The 15,392-nt window shown below is 39.5% G+C and overlaps 1 protein-coding gene across 1 annotated transcript in view; it reads left to right on the top strand.

The window, feature by feature from the left end:
* The window catches only part of DLGAP2 (DLG associated protein 2), a 467,238-nt gene that overhangs the window by 389,659 nt on the left and 62,187 nt on the right, over positions 1-15,392 (top strand). The window contains exon 6 of the mRNA XM_054195364.1: positions 7,342-7,553. Within this exon, the coding sequence (XP_054051339.1) occupies positions 7,342-7,553 (212 nt within the window). The remainder of the gene's footprint in view (positions 1-7,341; positions 7,554-15,392) is intronic.

Here is a 15,392-nt window from a genome sequence, read left to right as displayed (position 1 = left end):
CAAAGGAAATACACAGCCAACTGAAACACAGGTTTCTTGGTTGAATCCCTACAGTTTTTGTGTCTTAAACTGAGAAGCTATATATATCTAGGTTCTCATTTAAGTACAGGCCAAGCCCTCCCTTCAGTCCAAGCTCATCTCATATCAAAGTTCTGACACAAGATCTTGGTGAGCTCCAGGATTAGCAAGCAAAAGTCACTTATAGTGTGGACAAGTCCACCACTGCCATCTGGCTGCACCTCGCTCCACCATGTCAAAACGGCACAGAGTCCAGAGGGTCCCAGAAGGACCCAGCAGCGTAGCAGAGGATTTGCAGGTGGCTGAACTGCAAGGGTCTTTGCCAGCAGTATGAGCACAGCCGGTCACGAGGTGGGCATTTGGCCCACATTCATCCAAACAGTATAAACTAAGCCACAGAGTCCTCACAACACTATTTACAGTATTTAACCATCCTTGGATTACATTCTCTTTGTTGATGGAGAACCAGTTAGGAAACATAGTGCTGGTTCTTTTTCTTTTTCTTTTTTTTTTTAATAGTTCATAACTGTTGAGATAAGAGTTATAAAGTATTATTTAAGTAAAGGAATGAAAGAACACTGTTCTGTAGAAAACACAGAAGTGGCGACGAAGCAATCCTGAGTACACCAGATGGAAGTCTTCTTTCCATCAAGGAGCAGTTAGCACAGCTTTGCTTGGAACTACATATGAAAAAAATCAAATCAGGTGGTAAATAATTCTGGGACTGGTTTGCCTATTTGAACATCTCCCAGCTGGAATATTAGGTTCTGTGATCTGGATGGATGTCCAGTCCATTCCCAACTCCCGAATTCCTGAGTTCAAGTGGTTTTCAACCCAGTGTAAAGCATATATTGTTTGGGATGTATGTGATTTTCTTCCTCTTCCTGTGATACTATGGCTGTTCATAGCAAAGCCTGCAGGGAATGGCTGGCAAGAGAGAGATACCTCTTCCTTTCTCAGATTAGCTCCTGCCTTGAGCTCAAACCAGGACACTTGATGGACAGTTCAACAGACTTCCAGGAGATGCCACAAGAACTCTCCATGCTTCTGAGCTGTCAAGGAGTTTGGGGAGTAGCGGGTGGCATGTGAAAATTAAAGCTAATTACAAGGATTGCGATTGCTAGTGGGGAGGAGGAGTCCCTGATATATTTTGTAGGGATTTTTGAATGGTTTCATTGTATAATTCATATTCTTTGAACAATGAAACAGCACATTAAAAAAACCCACAGAAAAAAAGTAGTTAAAAATGTGCACTGATGACGGTGTTGAGGTGTAGACACGAGGTTAGCTACTGAGGAAACAAAATTTTATTTTCGGGTACTGCACTCTTCCCTCCTGCAAAAAGCTACACCAACAGGATCTAGAGTCCACAGCCAGTAAATAGGACAATGTCATTAGTGTCATTAACTTCAGAAGAAAATTCTAGTAATTGGTCAGTGTTCCTTCTTCACCAAAATTTTTGGAAACACAGGAGGTCCAGCTCCCACCTCCCATTATAGTATCAAGGAAACTTTCTGCCATGCTAAAAAGCATTTCTGTCTGCCTTGCAAGACTGTCATTGACTTTCATCTACTTGCAGCTGTGCGCAACACAAAGGCTGTTTTTCTGAGGCTCCTTGAAGAAGGCTTGATTTAAGAGAAAATCTCTTACCTACATTTCAGATCATTTCAGACTGAGTCTTTTTTTCCTTTTTTTTTTTTTTTTTTTTTTCAGGGAGATGTCATCTTCTTGACTAGGCTGAGAAAGCATAAAATTACAAATCTACTACGGGTGTTTCGTATCTTATCCTTCTTCATATCATCTATAGTCTAATTTCATGCACAGACAGCTTCTGCTTCTAGTAAAACGTGAAATTTATATTACTAAAATAAGATTTAGGTCATAACAACTATTTCAGTGCATTTTACATCTGCATGCTAATTAAATTTCACAGGACTCCTATGAGGTAGGTAATCCTCATTTTAACCTTTGAGAATGAGAAATATGAAGAAGTGATAGTCGGCTCCCTCAGCTGAAGCCATATATTTAGACGTGTTTCATTTTAGATAGTAAAGTGATATGCCATATTTTAAGCAGATCAGCACTTTAGTGGTGGGACACCTTTAAAATTCTGGGAGCAAATACCATAGAAGTAGTTGGAACAACAGGAGCAGATCTGGCTTGAAATGCCAGTGGCTGTTGCCAGTTTGACTTCTTTAGCTAAATCCTAAACTGAAATAAAAAAAAGTTGAATTAGCAGTGGTCAAAGTCCAGAAGAATGAATATTTCATTGGTTCTTCTAGTTTTGACATCAGTATTTCTTAGATACAAGGCAAGGTATTCACACTGCTAGCACTAGTTCCTGAATGGGAGCCTAGATTACCTATCTCTGATTAGACATAAGGAGAAACTTTTTCCCGTGTGTGGTCAAACATTGGAACAGGTTGCCTAGAGAGGTTGTGGAGTCTCTATCTTTGGAAATGTTCAAAACCCAGCTGGACACAGTCCTGGGCAACCTGCTGTACCTCACCATGGTTTGAGCAGGCTGGACAAGACACCTCCAGAGTCCCTTCCAACCTCAGCGATTCCATGATTCCTAGTTTGTTCTGGAGATTTGGTGAATTCACCCCTGTTTTCCCTGACAACCAGCTGTTGCTTAAACACAGAATCTGTGCAATCTGAGAATCAGGGGACAGACTTACTGCAAAGTCCAGTCAGGGGTCTGAAATCCTTTTCTTCTGACAGGTCTAACCTGAGCACAACCAAGACACCCAACGGGAAGGACTTCTAACAAAACACAAGGGTAGTGACTTCTCTTCTAAAACAAGGAAATTTGTTTTCATAGTAACAAGGTTTCTAGAATACCCACTGTGGAGGTGCGAGTTCAATTTCTCCCTTAGCCTGTACAAAGTCAAACCTCCATCTTCTCAATTCCCCAAATTTTATTCTGAGAAGCAGGCTATAAGGCAGTTTGGAGCAAAGGCACTTCTTTCTTTGTTAAGAGGCTCCACAAGTTTTGTCCAAACACGGTTTCGCATAAAATTCATGAGTGTTTGGCCCTGGGACTACAACTAAGCTCCCTCATTCCATGTAAGTGCCTGGATCACGAGGCTGCAGCACGCCCTTTCTTGTACATGAAGTGCTTCTCTTCTAACTAGCCCCCTCCCCAGGCAATCTGTGAGTGTTTCATGGAAAGGCCACGAGTTACAAAAAGAGGAGGAGAGCATGTCAATTTATTTATCAGCCCTAAGTCTTCTCCTTCCCAAGCACTCCAGCCATTACTGATTAGAAGGCAGGAGTATCATCTCCCACTTCCACAGCCCTTTCATCCTAGAAGGAAAGAATAAGGCTGCTCAGTTCTTTGAAAAAAAGATCTGAATGTGTTCTTTTGAAGATGGTTTTAGGCTGTGAATAGGAAATGATAGAAGGGCTTTTCTGCTGCCTGTAGTCAGATACAATAAACCCAAGAAAGAAGTATTTGAGATTTTTCTTCATGCTTTGCATTTTGGTTGCTAACTAAGGGGAACTTTTGATTCCTTTTGGGTGCTACTCCAAAGGAGCTAACTCCCCTAAATGCCTTTTATGGGGAATTTAGGGTCCTACCTAAGGTTCTGCAGTTTACTCTCAGGATCAGCTCCATAAAATGTAATATGTTTTAGGTACTGGGTGCTTTAATAAAATTGGCCCTAGGTGACTAAGGTAGGATAGCACACTGAGTCAGTAGCAGAACAATTAAAAGATCCCAAATTACCCAAACTTGGTTGTGCTCCTCACAGCAACAGTGCATGAAATTTATGAAAGAGACTCATCATCTTCTGTAATAGTTATAACCAAATCAGCAGCCGGTGACAAAATTAAATTAAAAGATCTAGACTTTGTCAGCTCGTTGTTCTTACAAAAGGAAATTCATATGGTAATATGCAGTCTAACTCCTCTGTGGATAGAAATTGCATATACAAGGATTCATGTTAACATCTAGAACAGGAGGAAGGCCTTTTTAGACATTATAAATATCAGCACTCATCACTATATGCAAGTAGATAATTAGGGTAATTATTCCCAATTAGCAGCTGCAAGTCCTGCAGATGGGAATTTCAGGGGCTGGTAACTATTGTAAGAGAGCATTTCTGCAAGCTTCAAAGCCGTTTTCATGTTTAGGAAAATATACATTTAATGACCCTTACACATGCTGTTAAACATTCTTGTTAATATTTCAAAATAAAAATCTTCCCTGCACTAGTATAATAATTCTGCTTTTCTTTAAAGCTGTGCTGGGGTCTGAGATGGCCTGGATTTGAAAAGATGTTTCCAAGTATTTAACCTATCAGCTGAAGTAAATGATGAACCAGGCTGAACTGGGACTCAAATTTTGCGTCTGTTCTCAGTCCAGGAGGAAAAACAATGTCAAGGGCCCTTTTGTTGGCTTTTGAAGACCCCAGCTGTTTCCCTAGGCTCTGCATGAAACCTTCTGAGAGAACACGTTGTCAAACTTGCTTGCCAGGCTCTGCAAGCACTTTCCCTGCGTTCATTGCATTCTGCTCCTTTGCATGGCTCAAGCATAAAAAAAAATACACATATTTTAAGTGTGAATAATGTTTTTTTCAATCATAAATGCTTCTGTGATAGTCAACAAGTTACTCTGGTTTGAAAGGGATTTTTGGTGCATTTGTGTGTACCGCGAGTACACCACAAGCACAAATGGAGCAGGGCTTCTTCAGTTTTTAGCTTTTATGTGAATTCATTTAACTTATGAATTCAGAAAGCAAAAGAAATGTAATCAACAAAAATAGTCAGACGCGTCGCTGTAAGATTTGTGCTCATGAAGCTACTTATCACAGTGAAGAAACTTAATTTTTTGGGTACTTTAATGTAAAAAATCAGTCATTCCTATCTTTTTAAGTAAGATTTCAACTTCAATCAGCAAATAAGCCTGTGTTTACGCATTTAAATCCAGTCCTTATCTCATTATTTGAACGTGGAATTTCAGACAAAAGAAAGTTGAGAAAGTAATCATTTTTTTGCATTTGAGTAAGAAAAAGGTTATTGATCAATGTCTTTTTAAACGTTCTATTTAATTATCTTTGAGCTAAAATGAAGGAAAGAAATTTCAAGCCAAAATAATTATTCTATGACAAAATTATGAGATTTTTGAAAGAAGAATATTAAGACTGAACTTAATAATTCAACTTTAGTACAGAAAACTGAACAGTATAGCTTGTAGTGGGCCCATGTAGATGCCAATAAATGTTTTTTCAGCATTTGGATTTTGTTTTTAGCTATGCTGACATACAAGTAATAAAGAAGATTTAAAAGTGAGAGTATGTCTGTATGATATCAATTAATTTTTCTTAACATAGCTCTCTAATTCAGATTTTTACAGTTAATAGTGTTGCCAGCTGTAGATAAAAATTTAAAAAAAAGCTTAAGAAAATATATTTATTTTGTATATTTTAGGAGTCTGGCTATTACAACTATCAGTATATGTAAATACCTTTTAGGTCTCCTAGGTCTCCTAGAATCTCAAAAAAGCTCCCTCCAACTTTAATCTCATACATGCTAGAATTTCTTTTCTAGTATGTATGAGATTAAAGTTGGAGGATGATGTATCACATTTACAGGCTTCAAGTTTGGGAAGATTTTTCATGCTCCCTTTCCAATCACCATCCAAAGCTGAATAATATGAAAAGTTTGTTTCTTTGCATGATCTAACCCATATGTCATTTAGATTCTTGCTCTGTTCTATTACTTCGTATAAGAATGTAACCCTTTTGGTTTTTTTCCTCTGGTATTCGTCTCTAACATTTTTCTCTTCTGTGCGATCTCTTTCATCTCTTCTTATCTGATTTCATCTTCATTTTCTCTTTTTTTCTCTCCTGAGCTTGTTTCTTTAATTTAAGATCTCTATCTTGACTTGTTGACCCCCTTTTTAAACTTAATTTCTCCCCTTAATCCCTTTTTGGTAGTGAAAGCAGCAGGTCGGTTCACCTGGTGCGCGGCTAATTCACGTATCTCGAAAGGGCGGTAAAGATGACAGGCAGACCGTGTTATTTCTTTAAATCCCATCTCCAAGACTGCTGAAAGCATTGGGAGCATTTGCTTCAGCTCCGCAGTGAACTCTCTCTGTAGGTCTCTAATATGTTTGATTTGGAAGTCTTTATTAGCCATCCTGCTTTGCAGAAACTCCTTGATATGTGTTTAACTGGAAGCTCAGATTTATAGTATATTGGTAAATAATGCCATTGTTCTGTTTAATATATAAGAAGTCATTATGTTTATAAAGGATTTGATGCTGCCAAGTGCATCAGCCCCGGTCCACTGATGTATTCTGTCACATCCTTCTTTTTAACCATGAGTCATTGTAATGGATTTCAGAGAGTTGCTGGTATCCTTTAAGTTAAGTAAATGCTTAAGTGTGTTTCTGGATTAGGACCAGAGGACTCAGCATCGTGGAAGATTAAACAAAAAGCAAAGAATCAGCAATACTGGCAGAGACAGACTTGCTGAGTTTATCCCTAAGTCTTAAAACAGGGCCGATTTCACTTTGGCTTGGAAAATCTGCTCCTGCTCAATTCTCTGCTCCTTTGTGGTGCAGACAGATACCTGTCCACCAGCTGTGGATTATCTGACTACCAATTTTACAATTTGAAAAACCACCCCAACTGCATGAAAGCAGCCTCAACCAAATGTACTCATAATTAACTGGCTATGTTCCTGGTGTGTTAGAACCTTGATGAACTATTTTGCAGTTTCTAAATCAGAAAAAAAGACAAATTGCCACATTTGCCTTTCTTTCTTTTTTTTTTTTTTTTTTTCCCCACAGAAGTTTGCCCTAAATCAGAATCCAACCCATTTGTGCCAAAATCACAGCTTGGTTTAACTTAAATACTTCATTCACCTTCCTGAAAAGCAGCCAAAGCCCCATATAAGGAGCGTTCGTAAAAGATACTGAAGTTCTCAGCTTTTTTCGATTTTTAGGTTTGAGACACCTGATCAACTTACTGTTTATGAGTTGACAAATCTGTGTGCAAACTTTTAAGAGGTGAAGCTAAGATACTTCCTGCAATTAAGAGCACATCTACAAACAGATATTGCAGCTCAGCTCACAAACCATGACTTGGTTGTTCCTTAGGTTCCAACATTTATAAACTGAAAATTTCCAATATTGAAGCTGGAATTAAATTGCCAAATCATTTGGGGACCGTAGAACTTTCTTTCTAAATGATCTGTTTCTCAAGAATAAAAAATTTATGACTTGTCTTTGTAAAATGAAAAATGGAAGGAAGTATTGAAATATATGAAAAGAATAATGCACATTTCACGCGTGTGCTTTATGGTCTCCATTAGGTACCTCAGGATGAATGGGGAGGATACCCAGCAGGTGGGAAAGACGAAGAGATCCCCTGCAGAAGAATGAGAAGTGGGAGCTATATTAAGGCAATGGGAGATGAAGAAAGTGGCGACTCTGATACTAGCCCCAAGACATCACCAAAATTAACGGTTCGACCAGAGTCATTATTAAAATCCATTGGACAAAGACCACTGGGAGATCATCAAAAGTAAGTTTAACTATACCATGTTATACACCTTTCTGAAAGTTGCCATGACTTGGGTAATTTTTCTTTGTGTCTTACTGGTGGTCGTCAGTATCCATGAGAAAATATGATACATAGATAAAAGCTCACTTTTGTGTCTTTGTTTTAAATTAGCTACAGTTTCTTGTGATTACTGGGTGAAAAACTGCCACCTTCTTCCATCCATGCAACAAACCTGCTACTTCAGAAAGAGTTTGTTATGCTTACTAAAGGAAATATATCCATATTTTTATCCAAAGTTTAAAATGCTGAATATTTCTTCTCTAGAAGAAATATTTTATATTTGTTTATATTATATTATATTATATAATCTTTTATATTATAATTGTTATTTCATTGCTTTATCAGAAATAGGAAATACACTCTCTTCTATACTAGGTATAATAACAAATATAGAATTGTGTCATATATTTGACATATTATACCTTTTTTATTGGTACAATGCTTTAAGTATCAGCTATACTGTATCATACTCATTTAAACACATTGTGGAAAGTTTTGCTTGACTAGGGTTTTTTTCATTCATACTACATACAATATGACCTATTAAATAATTTTAAGCAAATTTTAAAACTATAGGAAAGTACGTATTATGTATGTTTTCCAACAGATCTTTATTTTTCTCTCCTTTTTCTCCTTTCAATATATCATTTTATGACTAAACTGTAAGCATACTTCTGAAGACAGTTTCGAAGTGGTAGCCTGATTTCAAATCTGCACCTTCTTTTAATGTGACTAGATGTTTCTCACGGCTTAGAAAATTGATCTTTTTGCCTGGGAGAAATACATAAAATGAAGAAATTAAGAGTGAAACCTTTGATCAAAGGTTGTTTATTGTTCTGTAGGTAACGGTATGTATAGTATATCGTACCGGAGTGACTCACCTTTCCATAAAATAAAATAAAACAAAACAAAAACCTTAGGCAAAAATCCTTTTGGCTTAATTAAATGGAATTATTTAGCTTGCAATCTGGAAGAAAACCATAAACTTTCACTATTACCGAAGAGAACAGTTTACAGCGATATTGGTTCGTATAGCTTGCTTTGAACCTACCATCTCTGTAGGCTCAATTCAGATGCACAAAGGCGTCTGTACCGCGAGCTTCTGTAAGATTTCTGAGGTACCATGAACAAGGCTGGCAGGTCTCTGCTCTCAACCAGTGACTAAAATCCAGGCAGGATACCTTATGGCATCTCAAAGGGTGCCAGAGACCTATGTTTAGGCAACTGAGCCAAATTTTGAACGTGAATCTGAAGGATTTCCTAGAATATTAGTTCCAGTGATGGCCTATAGCATAAATATTGCTGGCAGGCCTGTACCTGGCTGATTTCCAAAGATGAAAAGACGAGTTCTTAATGACAGCGATTGGAAGCAACATTTGAATTTTTGATATCCTCAGTCATTGTATCTGGGCTGAATTTTGGGTTTGAGGCACACTGGCTACATCAGCTGGTTCTGTCCAAATTTGAGGAAGTCCCCAGGAAACAAAAAACATGGTTAATTTTCAGCTTGTGAGTACATGTCAGTGGGAGGAGAGGTCTTTCAGGATGAGGAGCCTGTAATTTCTCAGCCGTGGTGGAGACATATGTTGTGAATTCTTCAGTCTCAAATTTTCTCGTAAATGCCTCTGAGAGCTGTGGGTCCTGCAAAAGGGCAGTTATCCTCGTGGGATAACACGTGCTAAGGGGGAGTGATCTAATGTCTGTGGCTTGTTAAGAGTGACCCTCCTGAAGGCAACAGGGAAAGAGGAGATAGTCGACTTTCTCAGACTTCCACACATCGACCGGCTGCCTTCCTGCTGGTAAATTAAACATTTCCAGAACATAGATCTGAGTACAGAAACCTGGTTGTATACACTGAGAAGGTTTTGGAGTGGTCCCTGGCAAACTTGTCGTCCATGTCTCTTAGCACTGTCCCAGCCATGTTCTGGGCATTGGTGTAGGCCAGGGATTATTCCCAGAAAGCAGTTTGGATGCAGCCATCCTGTTTTGGAGGGTGTGTCGTGTCCATACTAGCACCAGAAACTAAAATCTTTTCTCAGAGACAGTTTTAACTTTCCAAATAGTTAGACCAAATAAAACGTATTCTGTTCTGTTCTTTGGTTTTGGCTATGGTTGGGCCTTCCCCAAGAGCATGTAGATAACAGGATGAATTTTGCGGTGAGTGGCAGGTCTCAGTGCCTGCCCTAGACCCCCACAGCCTGTGAACAGATCCAGACAGCATCTAGACGTATATATTCAAGCAAAGAATATGTTCCGAGAAAAAAAGTCTTTCTCATCTGTTAAATCCTGAAGGCAGGGGGCTACTAGCAGGTCAATAGCAAACGGTGTGTCCTCTGTCAGTTTTCCGAGGATTGCAAATACACCGCTTGAAACAGAATTGATCAACACAGGGGTGCACTGCTGAGGCAGTGTACGGGGGTTCACAGCTGTGCCTGGCCATGGTCCCAAAGGAATTAATGGCATAGTTACCACTAGCTGCAGTCGGAAAAGGAGGAAGCTTTTTGTAATACTGTGAAATATTATTAGGGGCTCTGTTGAGAATTTGTTGCAAGCACTGCACTGGGAATAATTGAGCAGTGAGGCTGCTGCTGGCAGATATCTTTTAAATCCTCGTTTTTTCCCTTAAACTGAGGGGCAGCGCCTTGAATCTCCCAGCCTAACGTATGCATTTTTTTTTTCCAGTGAACTTCAGGCAGAAATGTGACAACTATTCTGGTTGTTGTATGTCTGTCTTGCAAAAATATGCAAATTTCAGCAGCCCTTAAGCAGACAGAAAGTTTCTTGCCTCACAGGAGTACAAAGTGCTGATCCTAAACCTGGCTTTTCACCACATGAAGGATTTCTATGAAGGATGTAGCAAGGGATGATGGTTATGGAGCCTGCCTTCCTCCTCCGGCACGGCTCAGTAATCCCTGTTGCACGCCCAGCACCCTTTTTGCTGCTGGTCACGCTCCTGAGCCAGAAGCCAAGGTTCTGAAGAGCATTCCTGCATGTATAGCAGGGCTGAATAGCATTTCTGGCATGTATTATGAGAAATTACATAATTCAAGATGTCAGCTGCATTAGCTGGCTTTTTAGCTTGTTTACCATGGTGGAGGGAGCTAATGCACAGAAATAAAATGGGGCTTATGCTCTCTTAGCCCTCTGTTTGGGTGGATAGGATAGCTCGGAACTGGCATCTCACAGAGCAGCGGTAAACCTGTAGTAAAACCTGAATACTGATAATTTTGTCGGTATAAAAACATGCGTTGGCTGCAAAACATATGTAGATGGGTTTCATAAGAATAAGCCTCTATCGCTATCCTGAATAGAACAAAATGAAAATGAGAAAAACCTTCACTTAACCTTCAACAAACCTTTGACATGTGTGCATGTTCCTCCTCTGAGTTTTATCAGGCATCTTTGCAAGGAGTTTTTTCCCATTTCAGTTCTGTTTCTACTTTGGCAAACGTAAGGCCCTATTTTGTCAGGTTTTGTTCCTCAAAGATTCAGCAAATTGAACATTAAAAATTCATAAAAATTCGTAAACAATAAAAATGCATATTTCTGAATAAATAATGTTATTTAACAACAGACAAGTAGGTAAATGTAACTGATTTAGCAGAAGCATTAAAATTCTGAAATAATGTCTTTCAAGTCACTCTTGGACAGGGGCATATTTTACTCCAAGTGGGGATTAAAAAAAGAAGTGGAGGGTCTGACTGCTGCTGTTTTAGGCAGATGGCCGAAGCAGGGCACGTGCTCAACCGCTGCCATCTGATCACCACCTCTGGTGAGTCAAACTGCTCGCACAGCCAGCGTCACCCCCAGCCAGCTCCCAGCCGAGGCCACCTGGCTCTTCTAGTAGTGCCCAGGCACGTTTCAGGGACTAGCCCGGTTGGACGCAGCCACCCTCTCTGTAGGGCAAGGAAGTTTAACCCTACAGGTCAGTTTGCCGAAGGGTCAGGTAACAGACCTAGCTTATTTCTGAATATAGCTATAGCCAAAGTGACTCAAATTTTTGCTGGATTTTTCAAAAATTAAATGTGCCTAAATACCCAGATGACTCACTGAAGATAAATGCATTTCACTTCTTTCTTTGTGAATGCTGTTTCAAAGGACTAAATAGTATGTTGCACTACTTAGTCCTATAACATTAAGTTGAAGGCCAGTGTAATTTATTATTATTATTATTAAATTGCATTTGAGTGAAATATAATGCAATAAGGCTTGCTGTGGTGGAGACAGGACACATACTTGAATCTGCTTCCTTTCCAACTTTTTTCTTTCTTGGAACGGTGCCAGCAATCCCATTTATTGTGGAAATTATTTTGACTCCCAGCAGTCCCAGGAGAAAAAAAAAATATTACACTTTTTAATTTTTTTTTTTTTAATTTTGCATTATGCTTAGACGTACAGAGTCTTTTGGATGTCGTTTTTGGTATCTTATGAACAAATACAGGTCTTCTGGAGGTGAAATGCAAGCCCTTTCAATTCAGTCCATTGTTTTCCGCTGTCCTGTGGTGCCGCTGGGGCTGGAGTTAAACTGTGTTGGAAGGTAGTTGGCAAAAGGTAGCTTGTAGAAGGTAGGTAGCATGCTGCTAGGTATTTTCATTAGAATAAAGGTCAAAACAGCTGAAGAGTTTGTGCAACTGGTAGCTGAAACAAAAGGAATGTTTGCCCTAAGTCCGTTTTGTGCAGTCCTGGAAGAGAGACTGCCCCACATGATTTGTGAGGGTATCCTTCCAACCCAGTAAATGTCATTTCTCTGTATTTGTGGCAAAAGCAGGCGAAGCTGAGAGATAGAAGCATCAGAGACACTGGGATCGGGAAAGGAAAGCTGAAAAGAGAACAAGAATTTTGGAGTATGTGATGGAAAAACAATTCTATGACTGAAGATAATGTTCCGGTTATTTGATGCTTCTCATTTTCAGGAAAAGAGTACTTAATATACCGATTATGTAAATGAAGAGGATAGCACTGTAGAAACAGCAAGTTCCATTTTCAGTATCTCTTTTTTGAAGTGTTGCGAAAGACTCTGAAAACTGTCTAACCATTTACTCAAAAGGCATAACAATAGCATTTACCCCAAAGTTAACGCACTCTATTTGAAGATCATACTGGTATCACTCACGCAAATGAATAGTCGTGCTGTGCTGAAGTTTTCCATTATGCTCTGAAGTGACTCATGGGAAACTAGATGGTGCAAACAGGAGGATGAAATAGGTTAAGCTACAATAAAATGCAATCAGCGACAGCAATGTGTACTGTTGTTTTGTGGCCCTCTAATGGCAGCTGGTAGTCCAGATACCTTAAGCTGATGGGTGAGCAGGCAGCAAGACACGTGAGCAGACAGGTAGTACAAAAATGTAGGGTTTCAATGAGGAAGGAAATCTGCCACAGCACAAATTATTTGGTGGACTGCCACATTATAGGACCAGTGGTGCTTTGATTTGTCTTGCTACATTCTCCATCTAAACTTCTGCCAGGTTATGGCCCCTCTATGGAAGTGAGTGTCTCAAACTCCAAGTCGTGTTCACAGAGAAAGCGGCCGTACCCACCTCGAATGTTTAACACCTTTGCGTTGGATGGTATTAAAGCCCACAGCACACTTGCAGAGCGCAATCCGTGTCTCTGTTTCAGCCACCCTACTTCACCGTCTGGTATCTCAATGCAAAACCACTTTTTTCAGTAGTTTAAGCTAATATGCCTAAGTATGACCTGAAATGGTTGCGACACAAGTGGTTTTTGGCCTTATGATAAACCAGATCAAAGCAGTGATCCGAATTAAAAAGAACCTTTCCCTGCCCTTCCCCTTTTCAGAGTGAGCGATTGCATCTCTCTGTGGCCTTACTAACTTATGCTGACTTAAGGAATATCTGGGCTGTGACCCAAGGCATGTCCACATGTTCTGTTCTCCAGATCTTACGGCAGCAAAAATGTTGCCAAAGCACACAGCAAGGGGGTTAAACTGCAACAAGAAGATCTGACAACACTTAACTCAGCTCAGCAGAAATCATGGAATAGCACAGTCTAAGACATGTGGGAAATTTCCATTAAAAAAAAAAAAATTACTACCATTTGTAACCATTTGTGCGAACCATAGCACACTTACGCCACGAAAAAGAGAAAACCGAATGAGCAGTTTGGAAGCTCTGCCTGAGACCAAACTTTTGTCTTTTCATCCATCTTTGCTTATAAGAGTGACGCCGCCGTATCATTTAGCGATGGACAAGTTTGTGGGTATTTCTCCTAGAGAAATACCACTTGGTAAGTGAACAGAGAGAAGTTTTAATATTGCAGGCTGTAGGTAAGTGTGCACGTGTGGAGTAATGGGTGTGCTGCGAAAACGTCACAGATTGAGAGTTTAAGCCCAGCTTCCTTGCTAAAGAAATTAATGTCCTATTTCGATGCTACCCATTGCTGCACACCAGCCATGCAAGCCTTTTTTAATTTTTAAGGGTAAACTTCAATTTACCATTAACTCTTCTTCTGCGTTTTAAATTAGGCATGGTTTTGAAGCCATTCCTGAGAAATATTTTCAATAGAAGAGATGGGAAGAATCACTAGAAAAGTAACCCTCATCTTTTGTATGCTTTTTATTTATCTTTGTTTTTTTCCTCAATCTCCTGACTCTAAAAAGCCTCATTACACACTTCATTAGTAGCTTTCTGAGGCCCCATAGTGTAGTAGCATCTACTCAGAGTCTCTGAGGGGTGAAATTGCAGATTTACTGAGGAGAGTTTGAGGGCTAATTACAAAGCCTTATCAACTAATAATGCAATCAGTGGGCCACTGGCACAGGGATAGTGTTCTCTGCTGCAGTCGATAGGATCTGGGTTAGATTAGTCCACAGGGTTAAGAGGGAAGGCTGGTGAAGGGCAGCTAGTCATCTGGCTACCTAGGAAGTATCTTTTGCAGGGTCAGAAAGACGGTTTTTCCCCATCCTTTCTTCCTTTGCAGAATGATAGGAAATGCTCTTAAGCAGTGTTAGGTACCTTGTTCTCTTAGAAGTACCGTAGTGTGAAACCCGGGGAGAGATTGAGCCCAGATGTCCTGCCTCATTGTAGCGAATCCCAGCTTGATGTTGTAGGGCTGAAACGTATCACCCTGGATTAGGGATGGAAAGGGGATCCTTAGGCTCTGAAGAGAGTGCGGAGTCTTCTCGGGAATAAAGCAGGCTTCTGTCAGAAAGATGCAATTATGTGATGGATTGAGGTGAAAATGCAGCAAGATTCAGGCCAGTCTCACAAGCACAAATACTGAGATCCAAGAGAAGATATGTTTCTGGTTTCTGGTACTTACTCGCTCTGCTTTCAACAAGTATGTTACTTGTTATTCGAAAAGGATCAAGAGCTGCTTTTCTCATTTGTTTAGTTTTTAATAAAAACTAAGTGAGACTATAAAGTCTGCGTGTAGAAACACTTCTTTCAGCAAGGATTTGAAAATTAAGGTGCTTTTGATTAAAAAGCACAAATAATGTATAAATTTTCACTTCTCCCAGTTCAACTGTATTTTTTCTCCAGGAATTATGTAGTGTCATTTTTTCTTCAACTTCAGCATGAGAAGTTCACTTATTTGCTTAAGACCTATTGGCTTTAATGGACTTTCTTGTATGTTTAAATCAAGCTCATGTTCAGATGCTTTACTGAGTCCTGATGGTCTGTAGTCTACATTGTTTTGCCTAATTACGATTTTTTTGCATGTGTACATGTATATGTACCAAAAGCAAGTAAAAGAAAAAAAAAAAAGTGAGATTGCTTCCTGAAGAAAATGATGAATATTTCAATTCCATAAAGGGATTTAGGAACATATATCCAG

Source organism: Rissa tridactyla, chromosome 3 (assembly GCF_028500815.1).
Source record: "Rissa tridactyla isolate bRisTri1 chromosome 3, bRisTri1.patW.cur.20221130, whole genome shotgun sequence".
Taxonomy (NCBI): Eukaryota; Metazoa; Chordata; class Aves; order Charadriiformes; family Laridae; genus Rissa; species Rissa tridactyla.
The sequence above is the reverse complement of the archived record's forward strand: the minus strand, read 5'-3'. Positions and strand labels throughout refer to the sequence as shown.